Source organism: Gymnogyps californianus, chromosome 2 (genome assembly GCF_018139145.2).
Source record: "Gymnogyps californianus isolate 813 chromosome 2, ASM1813914v2, whole genome shotgun sequence".
In the NCBI taxonomy this organism is placed as follows: Eukaryota; Metazoa; Chordata; class Aves; order Accipitriformes; family Cathartidae; genus Gymnogyps; species Gymnogyps californianus.
This window is the reverse complement of record NC_059472.1, coordinates 57,524,035-57,545,720: the sequence shown is the minus strand read 5'-3', so window position 1 is coordinate 57,545,720 and position 21,686 is coordinate 57,524,035. Positions and strand designations below refer to the sequence as shown.

Genomic DNA, 21,686 nt, shown 5'->3' with positions numbered 1-21,686 from the left:
ACTGGGACATTTTCCTTGTGATAACAGAGCACTCAGATTGTAGAGGAGTGAACGTGGAAACTAAGGTAAAGAACGGCAGTAATACAATTTAGAACAAAATACAAATACTGCTAGATGCAGAGAAGCGTTCAGCTTGCCTCCGCACAGTACTCATTATTCAAGCATTCGGCTAAGATGGTGTCTGTATTTTTGTAAAGACGGATATATTCTCTTTCCATTTTTTCAGGTTACATAAATCCAGGTTGAAAGACAAAGGCAGTTTTATTTCTTCCTCTCCTTTTTTCCTCCATGAGAAAAGATATGAAATCATTTAATGCCGAGACCAGGACATTGAGCTAATACAGGCGCAGATACTAGCGGTCGTATTTTAACATTTTTAGCAGGAGTTGAAAAGTTCAACTGAAAAGCTTCACTGGACTTTATGAAGACAAAACATTAGAGCATATAATATTTGCTCTCGATTCATCTCCTAAACAATGCAATTTAGCTTAGCTAAACTCTGAATTGACCCTCAGGCTTTTTAAATGTATACATTAGACACAAGTGTGCCTCTCCGATAGCACCTCACAGCTTGTGAAACTTCAGGAGTTTCACTGCTGAGTATGTGTAAAATGGCCTTCCTCTTTTCGAAACTCCAATTGAAAGCAATTTCCCCGCTAGCCAGCCATAGGCTCTCTCATGTTATCAGGTAACAGCTTATACACGGACAGGCTGATAGAAATGAGTTGATGATTCTCCTTTTGTAGAAGCCTCTCCTAGCTTAAAGAAAGAAAACCATCATGCATTCTGACAAGAAAGGCAATGTGCTCTTTCATACTTGTTATGGTGCAACTGGAAAAATTAAATAATGGCTAATAGGGGAATCTTACTGGCACATAAGGCAAAACTTTCACCTGAAGAGCTACGACTCAATTTTTCTTTTCAGTTTATCTATTTAAAAAACAAATCAGCATAGTGCTGATTGGGATATGTTGGAAAGTAAACCCTTCTGGAAATGACTTCTTAAACCTTAAATTAAGAAGGCTTCTGCAGGGTTACACCAGAGGTCTTTCTAGTCAACTATCCTTTTTCCAACAGTGGATGCCCAACAAGAGATGGGCAAGAACAGGACAAGCATATATAACAACACTTCTCCCCAAACAGTCTTCCAAGACTTCTTCTCAAGAACTTGAGCCAAACAGGGTTTCTACATACTCAGGAGCCCTTAGTTGACTTCTGTTTTGTGAACTCGTCCCATCTCCCCTGAAGGCCATGATAACTTTATAAAATAGCTTCACTTCTACATACTGTTGCTGACATGGCATACACTGGAACAATGCTCCATTCTTACTTTACATCCACAGGAACACTATTACGTGGGCTCATCCCATACCATGGGAACATGTAAACAGAATTTAAACACATATACAATAGGTACCCTGCCCTGCCATGTCTTTTGTGGCCAAATGACCACTCATGGGATTTTTGCATACCTATCTATCATGTCTTCAGCAAAGATAATACAGTAATAGAGCAGAAGTGGCTTGCAGTTATGCAGCAAAGCCAACAGAGAAGAGTTCTTGTTACATGAGACTCAGACAGCTATGAAGTCTTTTGTATACTGGAGTTCATGTGAGTCGATTGCTTTTGAAATGCATCAGACTAAGCCTTAAAGCCCCAGTCCACAAAGTTAAGTTTAGAAATAACTGCAGTGAATGTAGCTGTGTTTACTTACCCAAAAGGGCAAGGGTGAGCAAGACAGACCTGTTCTTATACCGCCTAACCTCTGCAAGAAATGTCAGACTTCACATCAGAAGAAGCAAAACCAACACACTGCACTGGGTTTCTTCTAACACAGATTTCAAGTGGCTTTTGGTCTGACCATAATCTGTGACTGTAGATACAGCGGTGGAGGAAGTAAGCCCGCTCGTTTAGATAGCCATCACCTTCCCATTATGTCCTACTGCTTGTTCCCATCTCCGCTTTCTTCTTCCCCATTTTGTGTCACCCGCCCTCAGTTAAAACCACGGAAATGATCCGCACTAAAAATAACCTCTCCCTCCACCTCATTTGGTCAGGCCAAACAAACAGCTTTACCAGGACACAGCTGAGGGCACAGTGCAGGCATAAAAATGTGAAAGCGGAGTGGATAGTGACAGGGGAGGGTTGGAGGAAGAGGAGGACAGTGGCTTAGCCTGGCAGCGCTGCTGGAACGAATGCACATGAAGCAAGCACTCCTTAGCATGCATTCTCAGAGCAGCAACGTGATTCAAAGACTGATGACTTGCTTAAAATATAAAACCTGGGGAGAAAAATATTTGATGTAGGGAGAAGAAAACGGTATCATATGCACATAAGCATCTCAAAAAAGTAAATGAATTAGAATGTCAGTCGTAAAATGCCCTCCAGTTTTGAAACCCACTCATCAGGTCCCAACAAGAATTCACCCTTAACAACACTGGAAAAACCTGCCCAGAAATAGTATGCATTGACCCAACTCAGCCAGTCCATAAGTACGCCAAACAAAGAGTGCTCAGAGCAAACGAGCTCTCTTGCTAGAAGCAAATGCCTGGAATTCCCCCAGCAGTCAAGCTGACTGTCAGAGTCAGGATTTTCTCCTGATTACATCCTCAAATTCCATAGAGCAGCCCTTCATAAACTGATTAACAAACATTTTGTTTTACATTTCTCTCTTGGTGTCTGGAAGCATGCAAAGCAATATGGTCTTACAAAAAAATAACCATCTAATTATACTATTTGCAAGGATTTGTTTCTTGTTGTTTGTATTTCGGAAAGGGAAAAAGGAAATGAAAAGAAAACGTTGATTTACTGCATACTTTCTATCTCTGTATTTCCCCCAGGATTCAAACCCCTAAAATTTAGGTACGTTCACATCTATCATGTAAGCATGGATCAGGAATGGTATTAGCATGACATTTGGCTGTACTTATAATATAATAAACACACCACTCCTAATGATTACAGAACCAAAAAGAAGAAAGATATGCCTTTCAGTGTGATCATCCTTTAAGTCAACAGCATTGCAAGATGCATTTCAGCATTATTTCCCCTTAAATCCACTCCATCAGGAAAGCAGGGACTACCCCTAACGGGAAAATGAAATGGGAGTTGCTTCTCCTTTCTACAGAATTTGCTATCATGAGCAAGAGAACTAATGAAACCTCATTTCCCGTGATCTGCGTCCGTAGTTCTTCAAACCTCTCACTAGCAAAATCACCAGCTTTGCCATAACTCTCCTCTCAAGCCCCTCTTATGAAGACAAATGCACAACACACATCTCCAAAAAGCCTGCAGACTTCCAAGTGATGGCACTTGCTACAGGACTCACACATGTACTTCCCTGCTGCGATAGCTGGGAGCTGTCACCAACACTTCAAAGCTACTCACCTCCTACCCTTCACCTGGAGAACTTCCCCTCTAATGCCACAAACTTGAGATAAACTTGTTTTATTCTCCAAATCCTCTTTTCATTTCCATGTGCTTGAGGGCCTACAGCTAACAGCCTATGAACTGGATTCTTCACCCCACTATTAGCCACCAGGTGTCCTAGTTCTTGAATAGATTAGAACCTTGTACAGAAATAGGAAAAGTCTTATACTTAAATGCATATATGTACGTCAGGGCACACATGTATAAAAACAAAAACTCCTGCTTGCTGCTTTTAACTGAAAGTACCTGAAGGCATGCTCTTTGCTCCCATTGGGCCTTTAGAGATAATACTCCTGACAGCATTACTTCCCCCACCCATTTTTTTCTGCTTTTAGGAAAGAAAATGTAAGGCCCTGTCTCATTAGGAGATGTGGATATTTCTCCACCAGAACAGAATCATCGCCATCTCGCCAGGATTTAGATTTAAAACAATCAATACATGGAAGCACAAGATAGTTTTGCGTACTCTCTATTATAGTCTGCTACTATGTCTGAATAGCACCCTGGAAGAACATGCACTATTTAAGAGAACTTATCATGTCCGTTTACACAACAAGGCCATGACAAGTAGAGGTGGATAAGTAATGAAGTCTCTAAATTAATCCAAGACACGATTACAGAAGCTTTAGTTTTGGAAAAGAAGTGCCAGGGACTTTCAACCAATATGCCCATAGGACCTCTGTGAAAAGAAAGAAGAGCGGCAAACGTGAAAGACCAACTGACAGGACCTCATATCTTCCAAAGTTTTCCAGATTTTCAGAAGCTTCTAACTTGAGCATGAGGTGATTCATGCCACTGAAAATACAGCCTTAAATGCCTGAAACTGGGCAGTCGTATCTCAGTGTATTTGTGAGACCATGATCCTTAAACTCACTGTTGTTGAATGTCCTGAACATGTGGACTACCATACAATATAGAAGACGAATTTTCTCTCCTCCTCAAGTTCATTTCCTCCCTCTGAAAAGACAGGCACAAGAATACGTAATTACAGCTTTTTAAATACTAAAAATTGTATTCAGATCCCGTTCCTCTTCAACTTGGAGTGTTCTCTCTTCAAGAGTAAACATATCCAGTTTTCTTTGTCTCCTCTTACTCTTGATGCTCTCCTCTGGACTCCATTTGTGTACTTTCTTTTTAAGTTCAGCTCCTAAAACTAGACACAATATCCCAGCTGAGGACTCACCAGTGCCAAACAGAATGGCATAATTTCTTCATGTCTTTTTGTACAACAGCCTTGTTAATGCATCCCAGAATGAGTTAACTCGTTGTTTGTGGTCCAGTACTACAACAAAGAATTTTTCCTGCACTACCAGCAGTTTTTTTGCATCCTGTATCCTCTTCCATTCCCTTCCCTAGAGACTTTCTGTTTATTCCTGAGAGGCTGCCAGAAGGGGATGACTGGTTGGCCTGTTGGAGACAACCATGTTTGACAGACTTAAATGTACAGATTTAGTATTATCAAGAGCCTATAGCAACTTGTTCTTAATTCTTTGTACTGTTAAAAGAGCTGAGAAGTGAAACAGAATTGAACTATTCTCTTTGAAGTGTACTAGTCACAACTGACAGAGAAAATATGAGGAACAGAGATAGAGGTTTAAAAATGATGAAAACCCAATCTAAAAAATATTTTAACAGTAAAAGATACCTTCTGCAGTAGCCACTCCTTACTATTTTTGCTCCTTTAATCATAATCTACAACTCTTTTTCCCACAAACCACAAGTGCTGAATCATGTAAGACCTAAATTGACATAAAAATAACAAAATTCTGCTACTTGCAGCATTTCCCCAAGGGAGATCAAAAAGTTCAAAACATTTTCTCTTAGTGACACATAGCATTCGGAACTGCAAGGAAAAAAAAAAGTGGCATTTTGGTATTTTTAAACATTTTATTTCCCTAATGAGAAGAGTTCCAAACAATGGTCTTCTTTTCTGCTAAATCAGGCAAACTGTAATGAACGATTAAGGAATGAGCAGCAGATTTGAAAGCACAAATGTCCTTCGTGGTACTGTAAACACTGCCTCTCCAAAATCAGGCTGAAGACCAATTTCTTTTCCATTTTAAGAACAAAAATAAAGTGTGTTCTCCTTCTGCACAGAAGAAAATATTAGTCATGGTAGATAATTCAAAAACTGCTTTTTCATAAGGGATACATGGCAGCACAGCAAATGAGAAGACATGTCATTACACATGAAAGAATAAAAAATTGAATGCAATGGATTTTTTGAACAAACTAGCCAAAATGTGTGACAGATCTGAAAATACCAGAGAAGAATTAGGACAATTGTCATTAATACTACCCTTTGGGCTCTGCTAATGTCGGTACAGAGACCTTCACGCATATTCCTCTTACCTGCAACTTGTTCAAGTTCTCTTGGAATTATAAAATAATCTACTATAATTCTATTAAGATATCAACTCAGTGTCCGAAAAAAAGCAAACAATGTTAGGAATTAAAAGAAAAAAACTAGAGAATGAAAAAGAAAACATAACGCTACTGTATAAATCTGCAGTGTACCTACACCTTGAATACTGTGTGCAGTTCTTGTCTCTCATTGCAAACAGGGTCTAGTAAAACTAGAAGATATATGGAAGGGCAACAAGAATGAGCAAAGATACAGAACAAGCCCTGTGAGAGAACCAGTTAAATAGACTCTTTAGGCAGAAAGATAAATATTTGGAGGGATATGATATGCAATGAGAAGGGCAATGTGGAAAAGATGAAATATTTCTAATAGACAAACCAGGGAAGACCAGGGGGTAGCAGGCTTGGGGGGTGGGGGAGAAGAAAAGAAAAATTAATCAAGTGGTACTTCCTCATACAACACATACTTAACTGCAGAACTCACTGCCGTAACTGAAAGTTCACACAGGTAAAAAAAAGAATTCCTGGAAGAAAAATCCACCAAAGTTATTCAATACAGAAATACCACTCCTAGTCAAAAAATACCTCAGCCATAAATCTGTGGAGACTAGGACAATCAATGTGGGAAACATTACTATGTGCTTGCCCCATTCTTAAAACTTTTTTTCCAGTTTCACTATCAGCTGTGGTCAGAGATGAGATTTGGTGCTAATGATCAGTTTTCTTAGGGTTTTATTAAGCTGTGCAAATCAATTTAAGGTAAATTATCTAAGACACTGTGCATGAAACCTTTCCTTCTCCACAGAAAGTTATGCTGGTGCAGCCTACTGTTAAGCAAGCCTTTTAAAGATATTATTATTAAAAAAAACCACAATATGAAAATGAATCACAGTGATTATTGAAAAGACCTACTGTTCACAGCTTAATAGCATCCAGAGAACTGTCACTTATCTGAAAAAGATTTTGCTTATTTCAGGTTTTGTGCCAATCTCTAACCTACACAACTTTTCCCACCCCCAAGAAAATCCATAAAAGTGCTCAACGACCTCCCAAATATAAATTTAACAGGGAGAAATGATTCGCTTGTTTTGTTTTTCAGTTTAAAGCATTTGTGATTTTGATACTAATATCACTGCATAACCGGAAGCTCAGTTGCATGAATGCTGTGCTAGCAGTACATTAGTAGTGCATTTAGGTCCACATATATCCACATGTTTAAGCCTTTGCAAGATTAGACCCCAGGGAATATAGTTGTTTAGGATGACTTCTGTTATCTATGGAACATTATACTTCTTGCCAGGCTTTCATTCATCAGTGAGAAGAATCAAAACCTGCTCTGTAGGACTGAAGGCCAAGGACCAAATTTAATCCCTTATTTCTTCAAAATACAGTGAAAATCCTCTGCGGTTCGAATGGCTGGCTCTCAGAAATGTCAAGAGCCATCTTCCTCTACTGACGCGATTTTTAATCCATACAATTATTTTTTTAATTATGATTTCTGACTTACGTATTCCCTGACTAATTACTCTTTTGGTCCATAATATACCCACACTGCTGTTAGTTAGTTAGCATGTTTAGTTTGCTGTTGTTAAAATCTAGAAAGAAATTCAGCAGATAACAACCATGATTAGAAATGGTAATTCTAGGGGTGGAAAAATAAAAGCTCCACTGTACAATTAAAAGTATGTTATCCTAAATAAGTAAGTCTGCTCTCCCAAAAGGGACAGGCAACACCGACATCCTGAGAAGGAAAGAGAAGCTGAAGTTCAAGTTAGAGGACACCTGCCTGCCAGAAAGAATATTCTCACTCAAACGTTAAAGGCTACAGATCCTGCCATGAAGCCTCACTCTTCTGTGATACCTGCTGGGAATCTGATAATTAATGACATGGTTTCAGCAGCAAGTGGAGATACCTGACCTCCTCCTCTATCCAACAACAAAACAGAAGTGACCGTATAGTCGCTGCATAGTTTTTTTCATTTACATTTCTCCTCTACCTTTTCTTTTTGCCTGGGGCTGAGAACTCCTCAATGCACACAGCCTGCACCAAAGGCACTCTGGAGCTGACTGACAACCAGGTCCTGCCGCTATTCGTGGTCGGCTATAGGTCTGCAGGCAAGGGGTAGTTAACTGTCTGTACAGAGTGAAGTGAGGATACACTTTCCCCTATTTTACTTAACCATTCTTTGCCTTTTCTTGTTTTCCTACCTGACAGTTCTTAAATTTGATATTATTTAGCTCCTATGAAAGAAAGTATGTGGGTGTATGTTAAGAAAAGAATGATCTGTGCAGCTCTGTCACTTAACATCCTATGGAAGTGAGGGTGGACGTGATCAAAAAGTGTTCACCAAATTAACAGATAAGAGGGCTTGCATATCTTTAGCCTATTTTATTTTGCTAAACAATTTCATAGTTCAAAACAGTGGGATAATTATTTGCATTAAAATATGTTTAAGTCCTACTGACAGCAATAAGAAAACTCAAATGGAATGAATTGGCAGAAGTGTCAGAAAACGTTTACTTTTAAAAGATTTAAAAGGCAAAGTTAATCTCTAACGACGACATAACAGACAAAAATTCCAATATTCTTCTTGCCTAAGGATAAATATCCTTTCAAAACATCCAGCATAGGTTTTTAAAACAAATACTAGTAGATTAATTACAAGAGTACACTTTAAACCAACCAAAATTAATCTACTGATTTAAAGCAAGAAACCATAATTTGCATGCTTCAAGTGATAGCTGGCGTGCTTACAACCAGAGGTAGCTCTGTTCCAAGAAATTATTGTAAGAGTTTCCAAAGGAAAAGACAATATAAACTTAAAACTGTGTTGTACAAATTACATTCTCCTCCTGACTCCTTTTAAAGAGAAGGTCCTAGAATTCGACTACAACACTTGAATTGAATCTCTTTAACTACAGAAAAGCAAATTATATGAAATAGGTGGCAGAACAAAACCATAAACATTTTATGAAAACTTTTAGCAGTTAACTGCAAATGTGCATTGTTCTTTTCATCTGCTTTAGAGTCCTATTTACATCTATTGTAAAGAGCTTCTTAGATACTCAGGGGAAAAAAAATTGTTCATAATACTTTTTGGTTTTCAACTTATTTACTTCAGTGTAGGCAAGGTATTCATACAGTCTTCTGTTCACACTGTTTAGCTTGTTCTCTATTCCTCAGCTTAGGTTGCTACCTTCTGCAAACAAAATATCCCGTCTGTTGATGCAGACTATATTGACATTAAAAAAGATAATCCACTGTTGACAATAAGTACAAGCAATGGATGAAGCTATGGAGGTGATGAAAAAAAAATATGCAAAGGTCTACGCTGGCAATGCTGAACACTTTCAGAAACTGAAGCTAAAATCTCATCATGTGCTGAAGACAGGGGACACAGCTCTTTGCTGCTGTACAGATGAACACTCACTTCTTTGAAACTCTAAATAATGACACTACTATTATTTGAGTAGGTGATATCCTCTGTTCCATAAGTCTCCACTGGCTTCAGTGACAATATGCATGCATATGATGATTTATCCCTGATCTGTACATTTTCATCATGGTCACTGAGGTCAAAAAAAGATCATCCCTGACTAGTAAACACATTACTTTTACAGAGCACTCAAAAATGGCAAAAGCAGTACATCAACCTGCTATCTTTGGCTTAAGAGATTAAAAGAATTAATTGATAATGAGGACAATTGTGAAACATACTCTGCTATGTTTACCTTTTCTCTGGCTGTGATGGAAAATCTGTTTTAATGTAGTTTATAAATAATGACACTTCATTAAATATTTCACTACCCTTCCTCTGAAAAATGCCACTTGTAGAAGTCTGAAATGTCATTATCCTTGGACTAACTGGACAGCGTGTCTTCACTAAGAGTGTGGTTACCCTTTGCATATATTTACATTTACTTTCATCAGAATTCAGTTCGATTTACAGATGAGGGAACAAACAAGCGAAGTTCTTGAAAACATTTTTAAGCGCATGTTAAGTCTTAGTAAACTACATACTAATTCATAATTAAATCTTCTAGAGATTTCAGTGCAACTCTACCTAAGTGCTAAAAATTGCAAGAGTTTCTTTCCTGTTTCTTCCTTGAAGGAAGACTGGGAATCAGGATCAGTTTGTTATTCTGGCCAGGCTACCACACCTCTGTCAGGCACCAACCTAGTGACCAGTGCTATTCCTTCAGCTGTTTTTCCGAATCCCACTGCCTGGGATGGAGAAGGACTGCTGCCACCTGCACATCGCAGAATCGCTTTTCGAAGATACCCGAGCAGCAGCCACAAGTTGCGAAGGAATACAAAACAGCAGCCCCCCAAAGCAACCACAGTTTAAAATAAATCAGTGTGCTTCACAGAACTGTGGCCAGTACAAAGATAATGATAGAAGAGGCTTTAACCTATCACTTCCGCCTTTCTTTAATTTAAAATTAGGGTATACACTGAAAAATACCTGATGAACAAAAATATTCTAAGGCTCATAAATGATCCTCTAATACATTTTTGGTTCTGTGAGGAAAATCAGTCACTCCTACTTAAAATGATAATTCAAGTTATTAGTCTTCCCGTTGCCATCAAATCAAATATCCAAATTTAGATGTAAAAATATTTTTATCCTTGTAAAGTGCGTTAGAAGTATATGAAGTTTTCAGCTAAAATTGTAGCAAAAAAAGACAGAATGTGACATTTATTATTATTACTTTACAGTATTTGACTGGATGCTGGCTTGACTTTCAAAAAACTTCCAGCTAATTTGTATTCATAGGTACAAACTTGAAGTAATATCAGTAAATGTCAACAGTTTTGGAGACTATGGAAGTAATTTAAGTTTTAGTTAGCAGTAATAATAAATGATAATATCTTTCCAGTTTCACAGTGAAAGTCTCTGTGCTGTGTGATGATAATAAATAAGGCAGGCTGGATAAAGTGTGAATATCACCCCACTATCTGGGAAATCACGTTTACAACATAAGATAGCAAACATTTAATTTGGTGTTACTATGATGATGTAATATTGAATGTAACACTGCACTTGATTGATAAGCAGCATTGTTTATAAGACTTTCACAAACAATTGTCTTTTCAGACTGAAATTCATCATTTTACATTGTAAGCTATGCAAAAATATATTCTAAAAAATGCAAATACATGTGGGAAAGGTGAACTTTTTCTGTATATTTCGAAGTTGAATCTGTTCTTAAAAATATTGAGATAGGAAGACCTAGAAACAAATACAGAATTTAATACCTGTTTCTTTTCTTTTTTTTCTGACTACTTCTTATATTTGTTAATTGTAGATCATTTGTGATTATGCACAGGACTTCCTATGGCTCCCAATCTCAGTATTCGTACTGTTAATTGTTGGGGGCATAAGTAGATCCCCAAGCTCCTTTCCTGGGACACAAATTTAATTATTTACTTATAATTGGTATAAACTGTTAACAGTTGTGGTTCAGTGAGTTTGGAACAAGGGGAGGAAGAAATATGTTGTTACTCTTTTATTAAACAGAGTAGTGTTTTACTAAAGCAAAAACTTAACTTTATTTTTATGGTTGAACATAAGGAATTCCTTCGTCCTAAAACAAGCACCCCCCAAACACAAACCGTGTATTTTAAGCAAGAAATCCTGAGCCTCACAGAAGAGCTGTACTTTACACAAACCACTCCAATTGTAAGCCCCAGTTGTGTTTTCAGTAAAATCCGAGTATTTATTAAAGAATTAAAATAAAGGAGTTAAGGAAAATCATGGTAGAATTTTATACTTTTACAGTTTCAGTACATATTATCAATTTGAGAAGCTTGGGGGTTTAGGGGTTTGTTGGTTTGTTTGGTTTTTTTTATTTTTTCCCCAAAGTTGCCCTATACTTGTTTGTAGAATGATCCCAGTTCTAGTTTTATATTTCTGAAACTACACAGTTAACATAATGACTGATTATTTCAGAAAGCACTGCTGGATTGACTGATGCATCAACAGCAAACTTAATGCTTACAGAGAATAAGAAAAAAATAATATGTAACACTGAGGTATATTCTTGATCTCACATATGAAATGTTTATAATTTTCTACTTTAACATTGACTACCCAGAACATTAGGGACTTGGTTTGCTGATTTAATGAAAACCAGACATGCTTATGCTACATGTGTATGCAAACAGGTATTTCATACGGAAGGAAAGGTATCACTGGGTGTCAGTAGAATCTGCTCTTAACATGAAAAGAGCTCTACTTCAGTATCTGCTGTTAATTAATAGTTAGTGTACAGCATAAAAACAAGTGCTATCACAACAAAGAAATTTCATCTGTTACCTAATTGCTACTTCTCCCCAATATCTACTACTTTTCAATACCAGTCCTCTTGACAATTTTAACCTTTGTGTGAAGACTAGAGTTGCCAACAACTATATTAGCATATGCAGCATTTTCAGCTGTCCTTCTCTGATAGCCTACTTCATTAGTTTTTCAAGTGTTACTAATTCAGGGTAGTAATAATTGTTGGACCTATACAATTTAACCATTTTCTGGCCTTCCAGATCCTTTCTGCATTTGTGAAAGTAAGAACAAACGAAGAAGTACCAGTGTGCATTTCGGACCACAAAAACCACAAATTACTTACTTAATTTTTAAAAGTCTAATTGATTTTTAAAGTTAATGTTGACTTGACACTGTAGTAACATTAAGTATCACTATCACAGGTAATTATAAAAATTTGTGGCTGTTCATTCTACCTAAAACGGTAAACAAAGCCCTAAAGTAAAAATCTAGATAGAAAGAAAAATCAAGTGAAGCCATTTGAGTGGCAATATTCACCATATTCTCTCTTTTATGATATTTTCATGTAAAACATTGTATATTTTCACACTCCTGAGAAACATGGAAATATTGCAAGTTATTTGAAAATCGAAAAATGTAAGATGATGTTATTTTGTAACTCCTTTGGGCTACATCAAGTACATATTACAGGGAAGCTTAAACAATTTGTGATCAAATAGGATATTAAAGTCACAGCATTAACTGCACAACCCAAGCAAGTTTAACCATATATGAACCATATTTATCATGTTTTTAATCTTTTATTTAAGGATTTACTCAGGATAAAGATTTTCTACAGCCCAACGATACACTTCACTTGAACAAGAGTTCCAGTTACTTCAAACACTGAGACACACAGTGTGAAAACCACCCATCACCAGGCATCAACATGAGTTTGAATTTGAATACCAGGTCTAATAAAAATTTGAAATGCCTAACGGAAGTCTACGTTAACTTCAAATTCTGACCAAAAATATTTTTCTTTCTTTCTTGTGTCTTTACATTACGAATACAAAGTCCTGATTTTTAAGAAGAAAATGTGGAGGAAAATTAAAGTCATCAAATTGAACTCAAACTGCAATATCTGAAAATGTAGAGCAAACCACAGAGCAGATTAATCTAAAGTAGTTTCCCTGTCAATGCCCACATTAACATTTCACTTTTAAGAGCTAAATTAAAGAGCTTGCCTGATTGATAAAATAGCTTTAAAAATTATTTTTAAACCTCACATTCTAAAATCAGCACAAGGGACTACATTTGTACAATTCACTGTTTTATGAAGGTTCAACAAAATACTTCGCCTCTCTAAAACAGTCTTAGCAAAGGAAAACGAATCTTTTGAAAACTCTCCCCGCTCCCCAAAACCTGGGCAAAGTTTTTACATGTTCTCTATTAAGCAAATGATTCACGTTCACTGGTAACTGGTTCGTATAGCCAAACACTTTACTATATAGTTTGGTGGTAGTTAATTGACTGCCTGCTATATACCTACACATAACTCATCAGATGAGCTTGATCCAAGACATATATTATGAAAAGCAACTTAATTTGACTACATTTTTGGGGAAGACAAAGGGTAAAGTAATTATGCACCGAGCAGCTTTGTAGTGCCCACAAAATTCAAATACTTTAATAAAGACAACCGAACTTGAGTAAACACACGCTTACATAATACACCATGTTTTTCCACAGCTACCAGCATAATATGCCCTTAATATGTTCACTCTGATTCACAAAGGACAAAATAAATCCCCATCAATAACGGATTAAAAATGGCGCAGGTCAATTCTTGTTAACTTTAGCAAATATCAATCAACACTTTGCCAAAAATAATAAAAAATCCTTTCTGATATAGCATGTGTGCTTCCATTTCAGTTTTAAAGCCCTTCTGCTGATTCCACCCTGGAATATGGAGCTAAGATAACGCCTAAACTAGTCATCAGATGAAAATTTATCTTGATTCCTTTCACGACTTCAAGGAAGAAACTACAGTGGACACTTGCCTTATTCACATTTATTAACTTTGTAAAAACTCTAGCCTTAATTCTTATGATTTATGGAATTACACCACATCAGTCATCCAGGAAATTTTCTGTAAAAATTGTACAGTCTTTTATTAAAAGTAATGAAAGGCAACATAAAAATTATAGAAGAAATCAAGAAACCTTTGATTTTGTTCTGTATCAACTAGATAAATCATCAAGGTAGCATAACTAAACCAAATTAAAGAGTAATTTTTTAAAAGTAAGTAAAACTATTGGGGGGGCACTCCACAGACTTGTAAAGGAATGTTAAAAGACTGTAAAGAGAAAATCGTTTGTTTTAAAATTTGTATCACTACTAAGTAAGATGTTCTGCTTACATTTTGTAGAGCTATGTAATTAAAAAAACCAGCCAAACAAAAACTCAAAATACATATCTGAGTCTAAATGTGAATCCCATCCTTACTCAAGTTCTTGGAATTTCAGTCATAAATTGCAATTAAGAGTATGATTTCACCCACAGGAAATCAGTATTTTCAAATCCACTTATTTTAAAGGACAATTTTCACAATTAAATGCATATTAGTTAATTTGTGTTCAATTTAAGAATGCATATCCAAGCATACCCACTATGTGACAAAGATATTTAAATTAGTGCCTCATGAGTGTTGGTCATATTGTGCCATCAGTGAAGTTTTTGCATTTCATCAGGGATCTCTCTTTAAAGACTCATGATACAGTGCAGTCATTTTCCCACATTTTGCATGCAATGTATTTGAAATGCATCTTCAACTAAAATACATCGATTTTTACGACAGAGATTACATGGCTAACATCATCCAAAAAATAACACATCTGTAATTCATATTGCAACACTAAGGGCTATGTCTTTAACAGCTCATTACCATCCATATTGTTAAAAACCCTAAAATTGCCTCTTCCCTCATTCAAAGAAAGAAGGGTAACCTTTGTCACATTTTAGAATGTGCCAAAATTCACCCCAGAGGCAACACCTAAGCGCTGCCTAAGTCAGCATTTTTTCCTTTACAATTGTTTTTAAGTATGGATGATACAACTGCAAGTTCTGAATGTCTACTACTAAAGACTGCATTGGTTTCTCTGGCTCAGAAGGCCTTATTCCATACATCAGCTATTAATTAGAGAATCAGTAATGCTTAGCAAAGGATGTGTAACTGATTACTATCCAAGTATTTATTTTTATATTTGTCCTTATCCAAAAATACTAAATGGGTCAAAAGTTATTTCAGCTGGAAATGTAATTTTACTTAAAGTTATCATTGACTCAAACTGGAGTAGAATCAAGCCCTGAAGCACAATAGCACATTTTTTTTTTCAATCTGTCTTGCTCACACATCTTCCTGCAGAGAAATAACATACTAAACCAACAAAAATTAAAAAAAAAAAAGAAAATTAAAATCTAGCCCGACTATACATTTTACAAATATTAAACCTATGAATTGAGCAGAGAAGAAAATAGGAGGGAAAATATGAAAGTGACACATAAAACATATTTACTTCTAAACCAGCACTAGATTTTTCTTCTTTTTTTAAGCTTGTAACACTTTTTTTTTTTTTTTTTTTAATTAGGACTATTATTTGACACTATTTCAAATAATGTGATGGTATTTTCAGGAATCCTACTTAATTAAAAAACAGACTTATTAATTTTTTTTAATTTTAAACCAAACCAGACTTTGAATCGAGATTTCAAATGAATTATTACTTGTTTCACAGTCCACTGGGTCCTATTCTTTTCCCCTCCAAGAAGAATAAGTTTTCCCCTCTATAAAATATCAAACAGTGAGTCAAATCTGACTAAATACAGTCAGCTTCTGTGGAAAAGGAGAAATTTTGTAAACAATAAAATAAAAATAAAAAATATCTCCAGCCCTATGAAAAGTCCACTTTAGTTTTCTTTTATCCCAGAAACTCAAAAAATCAGATGTATTATAGAGAATCACAAAGGATATATGCCACCATTTATTTTACCCAAACATATAAGGGTCAAAATTCAAGCAAAAAATACCTCACATAAAATGAGCAACAAATGCCTCAGAACTGGAATACCTGTATAAGACAAATATTTCACGTCAAACTCGCACTCCATTTCTAAAAAGAGTTTCTCATTTTCACTAACTTACATCTACCAGTTGAGCAATTATGCAATATGTGGGTGTACCTTGCAGTCGTTTTCTTAACATCTGCATTCTGTGTTAAATTCTAACTGTACAAGATGTCTGATATTTTTCTTTATCTTGAACCTTCAAAGTGATAGGTTTACCAGAGGCAAAACCACACACCAGAGAATATGAGTCATATAATAAAGAAACGATTCTTCCCCTTCTCCCCCTTCCACCCTGAAGCTATAATAACCTAAAGACACTCTATTGTAAATGGCTTCTTTGGTAATATTGTTAGCATGAACAACTCGCAATCATTTAGCCAATGAATGAAGATTTTTTTAGTCCTTACTGTATCCATAACAAATTGCTCTCAATATCATTCTAAGGCAAATTAAAAATTGTGCTACTGCAAAAATAAAATTCCTTATAATATTCAGAATGTCTATGCACTTGCTTTCATGTCATGCATAAAGTATAAAACATTCTATGCATGTTCCTATAAATAATAAGACAAAAAGATAAAAATAATCAAACATAAGATGCCTATGCAAGTTAATCCAAAAGGTATCTCTCATTTGTCTACAAAAAAGTAGCCTTTATACAGAAATCCTTAATGTTCTAATAATTCCATATCAAAAGATGGCAACATTTACATAGAAGTAAACCACTGCTCATGCCAACTACAATGAATACATAAGGAAGCAAACCACCTTACTTGACCACCGTTTACATGACTCTGAAGTGCAGTAAGTATGGAAAACACCACTGGGGCCACTCTGTACTTTTACTTCCTTTCATATCCTTTTCTGTAGGTAGACTGTAACTCCTGAGACTGACATCCTGCATCTAATTCCACGTAGGAAACCAGCTTTCAACAAAGTCTTATTTGATGTGTCAATATGTATAACTATATCAGAAATTTTGAAGAGAAGAACTAAATGCAGAAACCGCATTTACAAACAGCAGCAAATAAATCAGTAACAACAAAACCCTGCACCACTAAAACAGGTGCAACCATCACAATCTTGTAAGAAAGTTAACCTAGTGGTAATGCTGGCATAAGCTCTTCCCATGACCATCTTCCAAAAAGTAAAAATCCCAACATTTCAGTAAATCAAAGTGAAGCAACACGTTCCCCCTTGAAGCAGAATAAATCAGTGCTTTCTATTCTTACCTGTGTATAGTCAAAGTCAGAAAGAGGAGCTATACTCTTGATGTAGTCCATTCGAAATTGGTTTTCTGGGTTGGCCAATGGAACTGGGGGTATTAAAGTGCTCATAGCTGAAACTATAGTCTAGAATTGGATAAAACAAAAACAAAGACATTAATCTGGATAAATCTAGGATACAGGATCAATAGAAGATAATCCAATCTGATCAGCAAAATGGGATTTCTCTCAGCACAATCTTGGAGAGCACAATCCTCATCATTTCCAGTACACCCAAGCATTTAAGAACAGTATAAAGTGTGTTCTTACCACAATCGCATCTTTAACATTTTTCCGAATATCCAGTATTTTCTGTTTCTTTTCTCTGCATTAAAACAGAAATATTAACACTTTGATTTTTTCTTCCAAAGCAGTTCAGTCACTTGCATTTAATTTTTTTTCACTGATTGCTTGTTTATCTGCTCTTCAATCATTACAACATACTAACTGAAAAGAACAGTGAGACAATTATATTTTTCCCCTTATCCCTTTTCTTGCATAGTATGAAGAGCAATGCACATTCATCCCTGATATTTTTTTTTAAATCAGACAATCATAGCCACATCTGCAAAGCCTCCCTTGATGGAACTGAAGTCATTCTTTCATTTCTACAGCATGCTGTAAACATGCTCTAAATTAACAACATGTAGTTGAAGGCCAACAGATATCTAAAAGTAATGCTATGGATTAATAATAATTTCTGGCAAAGAGTTCTTCAGAGAGAAAATGATGTAGCCTCAGAAAACAGAATGATTTCTAACAAACGTGCAAATTTAGTTTCAGTTTTACACTAACCCAAATACCGGAAAAACAGCAGCTACTGTCATCCTGAATATGACTTGACATGTATTTTTATATTACAGACAGATGCAATATTTGGTTATTTGCTTCTATGTAAAAAGTAGTCGCCATGTTGTTGCTACACAGGGGCCTGTCAAGCGCTGCAGTAGCAACAGTGTAAAATACAGTGAAGGGGCCAGAAGGAGAAAATGCAAATATACAATAGCAGTAATTTCCTTATTCTCGTTCCCCTTCCTTCCCTCCCTCCCCCAAAACGCAATGTCAAGCCACCAAAACACAGGGGATGAGAGGAGAAATTTTCTAGTCTACTGTGCGTTAACCTGTTTCCAACATTTAACGAAAAATAAGTCACAAAGTGTCAATAATTCTTACTCTGAATTAAATCCATTGACATGTAGGATTCGCATTTGTTTCACAATAGTGCTTTTTCCTGACTCACCAGCCCCTAAAAGAAAAAGAAGGAAAGGGAGAACATTGTGATACACGGTTCAGGCTGGGGGTTTGGGGTGGTTTTTTTGGACACGACAGCATCTCCCACCTCCGGCAGCATTGCTGTATGTATGCATCCATGTGGCTCAGGCGCTGAGCGCAATCTGTGGACGTCTCGCATATTGCTCAATACAACAGCCTACATTTTTCATACCTAACGCGCACACAACATCTCCCCTCTCCGCTGCGCCCTGCCGCCCAGGCGGGCTGGGGCAGATGCCCCCTCCTCGCCCTCCTCTCCCCGTCCCCCACCTCTGCCCCCTCCGTCCTTACCCAGCAGGAGCAAGCGGTGTGTCGCTTTATAAGCCAGCCTCTCTTTTTGCAACTGCTTCTCTATTTTTTTGTTGGCTTCTCGCTGCGCTTTCTCATCGATACGCTGATCCTCCGTTTTGCTGTTGCCCAAACACCCCATAGCCGCTGCTTAGGATGGATGTCAAATCGTTGCCTTTACAGATTTAGTATTTACGGGGGGGGGGGGAGGGGGGGGGCAGGGGGAGGGGGGAAGGCAGAAGACAAGTCTTTATATCCGTGTGTCCCTGCGACGGCTTCGCTTCTCTTCTCTTCTCTTCTCCCCACCCGACTTGCTCACATAAAATGGTCTCTTAGCCGCTTTCTGATCACAGCGGAGTTGCTTGGTCCGCTCCCCAGAAGAGATGCGGAGAGCAGGCGGCAGAGGTAACCGTGCCCCGGCAGGGAGGGGGTGGGGGGGGGAGAAATCTGTGCAGAAATGCCTAACATGCAACGAGAGGGAGAAAAGGGCTCCTCCTGGAAACCAGCCGGGTGCCGCTCTCCTCTCTCCCTCCCCACCGCGCACACAATCCCTATATTTCTCTGTAAAGGTCTATTTTTGTCTTCCTAACTCAGCACTGCCTCTTTCTGCGAGACCAGGAAACAGCCCAGCTCGCAGACCTACGCGCAGGGAAGCCGAAGGAGAAAGGTAAAAGCCGGACCGATCTACCTGGATCCTGCGGGGCCGCGGCCAGGCGGCTCCGCGGGGCCCGCGCCTCCCGCCGCCTCCCCGCCCCGGGCCGCCCCGCACCGCGCCCCAGCGCCGCCGCGCACGGCAGCCTCGGCCCTCGCGCCCCGGCAGCGCTGCTGCCGCGAAAACCTGGATCTGGCATCGCCTCCGCGGGACCCGCGGCCTCTGGGCCCAGCCGCCCCCCTCCCCGGCCCCCCTGCCGGCGGCCTTGCGGCGGGGGAAGGGGATTGCGGGACGCGGCACCCTGGGGTCGAGGGGGTTTTTCCCGCTCCTTCCCCGCGTTCCTCGGCGGTACTGGAAAAGCCTGGCTGCTACCGGAGCAAGGTTTGGCACTCCTGGCTCTGAAATCCCAGGCTGCCACAGGTGATGGCTGCCATCCTGACTGACCTCAGGGAGAAGAGCCGGGAGAGTGCCAGGGCCACCGGGGCGGGAAAGCAGCGAGAGTCCGCCGAGAGGGCATGCTGCCCACAATCAGATGGGGGTACATATGTACACCTGTATAAAATGCACGCATATGCACAAGCACCATGTGTTGACTTCCTAACAAATGAAGTGTCCCTTTCCACAAGTTGTCACAGCAGCACATAGGCCGTTTTTTCCTTTGAATATTCCAAACTATATGTCAGCTGAATGACAAAATGAAGCTGTTCCAATAGCTCACAATAATGTTTAATCCGAACATGGTAACATACATGCTAATACCACCACCACAACAAATCTCGACAAGAAACCGTATGTTTGTTCCTTCATTTACCTCCATTTTAGGTCCTGAAATGAAACATCAAGCTAGACAACATTATAGGTATTCCTTCTTGCTTCAGATCTCTTGCCTTGCGAACTGGCATCTCAGCACAAAAGCAGCAGTACAGCATCTGGCACTTCCTAAACTTTCACTGCGTAGAAACCATCCGCACTACTCAAACGTGATCCCCGATTCACTGAGGCACAAGAACACTAAAAAAAGGATGGACACGACACCTCTCAAGTCCCAAAATATTTTCAGCCTTTATCTCCAAATATTATTATTTCCCCAGACTTTCAAAGATGGATTACTGAAAAATTAGTATTTTGATAGCTACATACGTGTGTGAAATCCTGGTCCTGACTAAAATCAAAGAGAGATCGCCATCAACTTCAATCAAACAAAATATCATTTTTATCTAAAAAGTCTTGAGATGCATGTGGCAAAAAGAAACTAGATTTTACAAGCAGAAGGATTTAGTTTTTTTCAATTGCTTTCTCACTCAGGTGGGAAGCGCTGGATCGAGGAAGAGGAACTGGTACTGCCTACTTTGAACACACACCATAGGAAGCTGAAAAGGGCAGGATCCAGAAAAGAAACAGGTACTGCTCCACCTGTGGTTGGGTACGTGAAGTTTTCAGGAGACTACTGAATTCAAGTGCCAGATACATGTTTTTATGGTACTGCTTGATCTAGACTCTGGAAGCTGTTTTATCTTCCTTCTTACATGGGGGGGGGGGGGGGGCGCAGCCACACTACAGATAAAAATTGACAGGATCTGCCAGGCCAACATACGCATTTTTAAGCGTTACTGAACTGCATTTTTTAGGACAGACTGCTTTTTTCCTATTGACATTTTCCTGTCTGGAGGCGCAAAAACCGCCTCAGATACAGGTAGATTTGGAAGCACAATTCAGAGTGACTGCTGTTTTTGGAGGCTGTCAGGCATGGGATACACGATGAACAGCTTTCATGAAGAGCAGTTACGTTTGCTCTCTGCTGCAGCCCTATGAGGGCTCAAAACTGAACAGGGTTGGCTAGAAATCACTAACTGGGTCTCGATTTTCATAGTTCTTCAGTGTCAGAAGCCATAATCTATGATGCACAAGATACGCGTAGCCATATTTATTTCCTATGTAAATACCTCAGTTTGGGACCTAGGTCCCAAATCTGGCTAGTGTCAGTCGGTCCTAGGAGCTAAATCTGCCTTGTTTCTTCCCCTCCTC

The 21,686-nt window shown here is 38.4% G+C and overlaps 1 protein-coding gene across 3 annotated transcripts in view; it reads right to left on the bottom strand.

Annotated features, from left to right (window-relative positions):
- Positions 1 to 21,686, bottom strand: part of GNAL (G protein subunit alpha L) — a 204,164-nt gene that overhangs the window by 105,801 nt on the left and 76,677 nt on the right. The window contains exons 1-4 of one of the 3 annotated variants that reach the window (XM_050892778.1): positions 18,913 to 19,151; positions 18,623 to 18,697; positions 17,720 to 17,774; positions 17,417 to 17,536 (exon numbers count right to left, since the gene is read on the bottom strand). In XM_050892778.1, the coding sequence (XP_050748735.1) occupies positions 17,417 to 17,536; positions 17,720 to 17,774; positions 18,623 to 18,697; positions 18,913 to 19,151 (489 nt within the window). Of the gene's footprint in view, positions 1 to 17,416; positions 17,537 to 17,719; positions 17,775 to 18,622; positions 18,698 to 18,912; positions 19,152 to 21,686 lie in introns of those variants that run through there. The other 2 variants (XM_050892779.1, XM_050892777.1) reach the window with 2 other exon arrangements.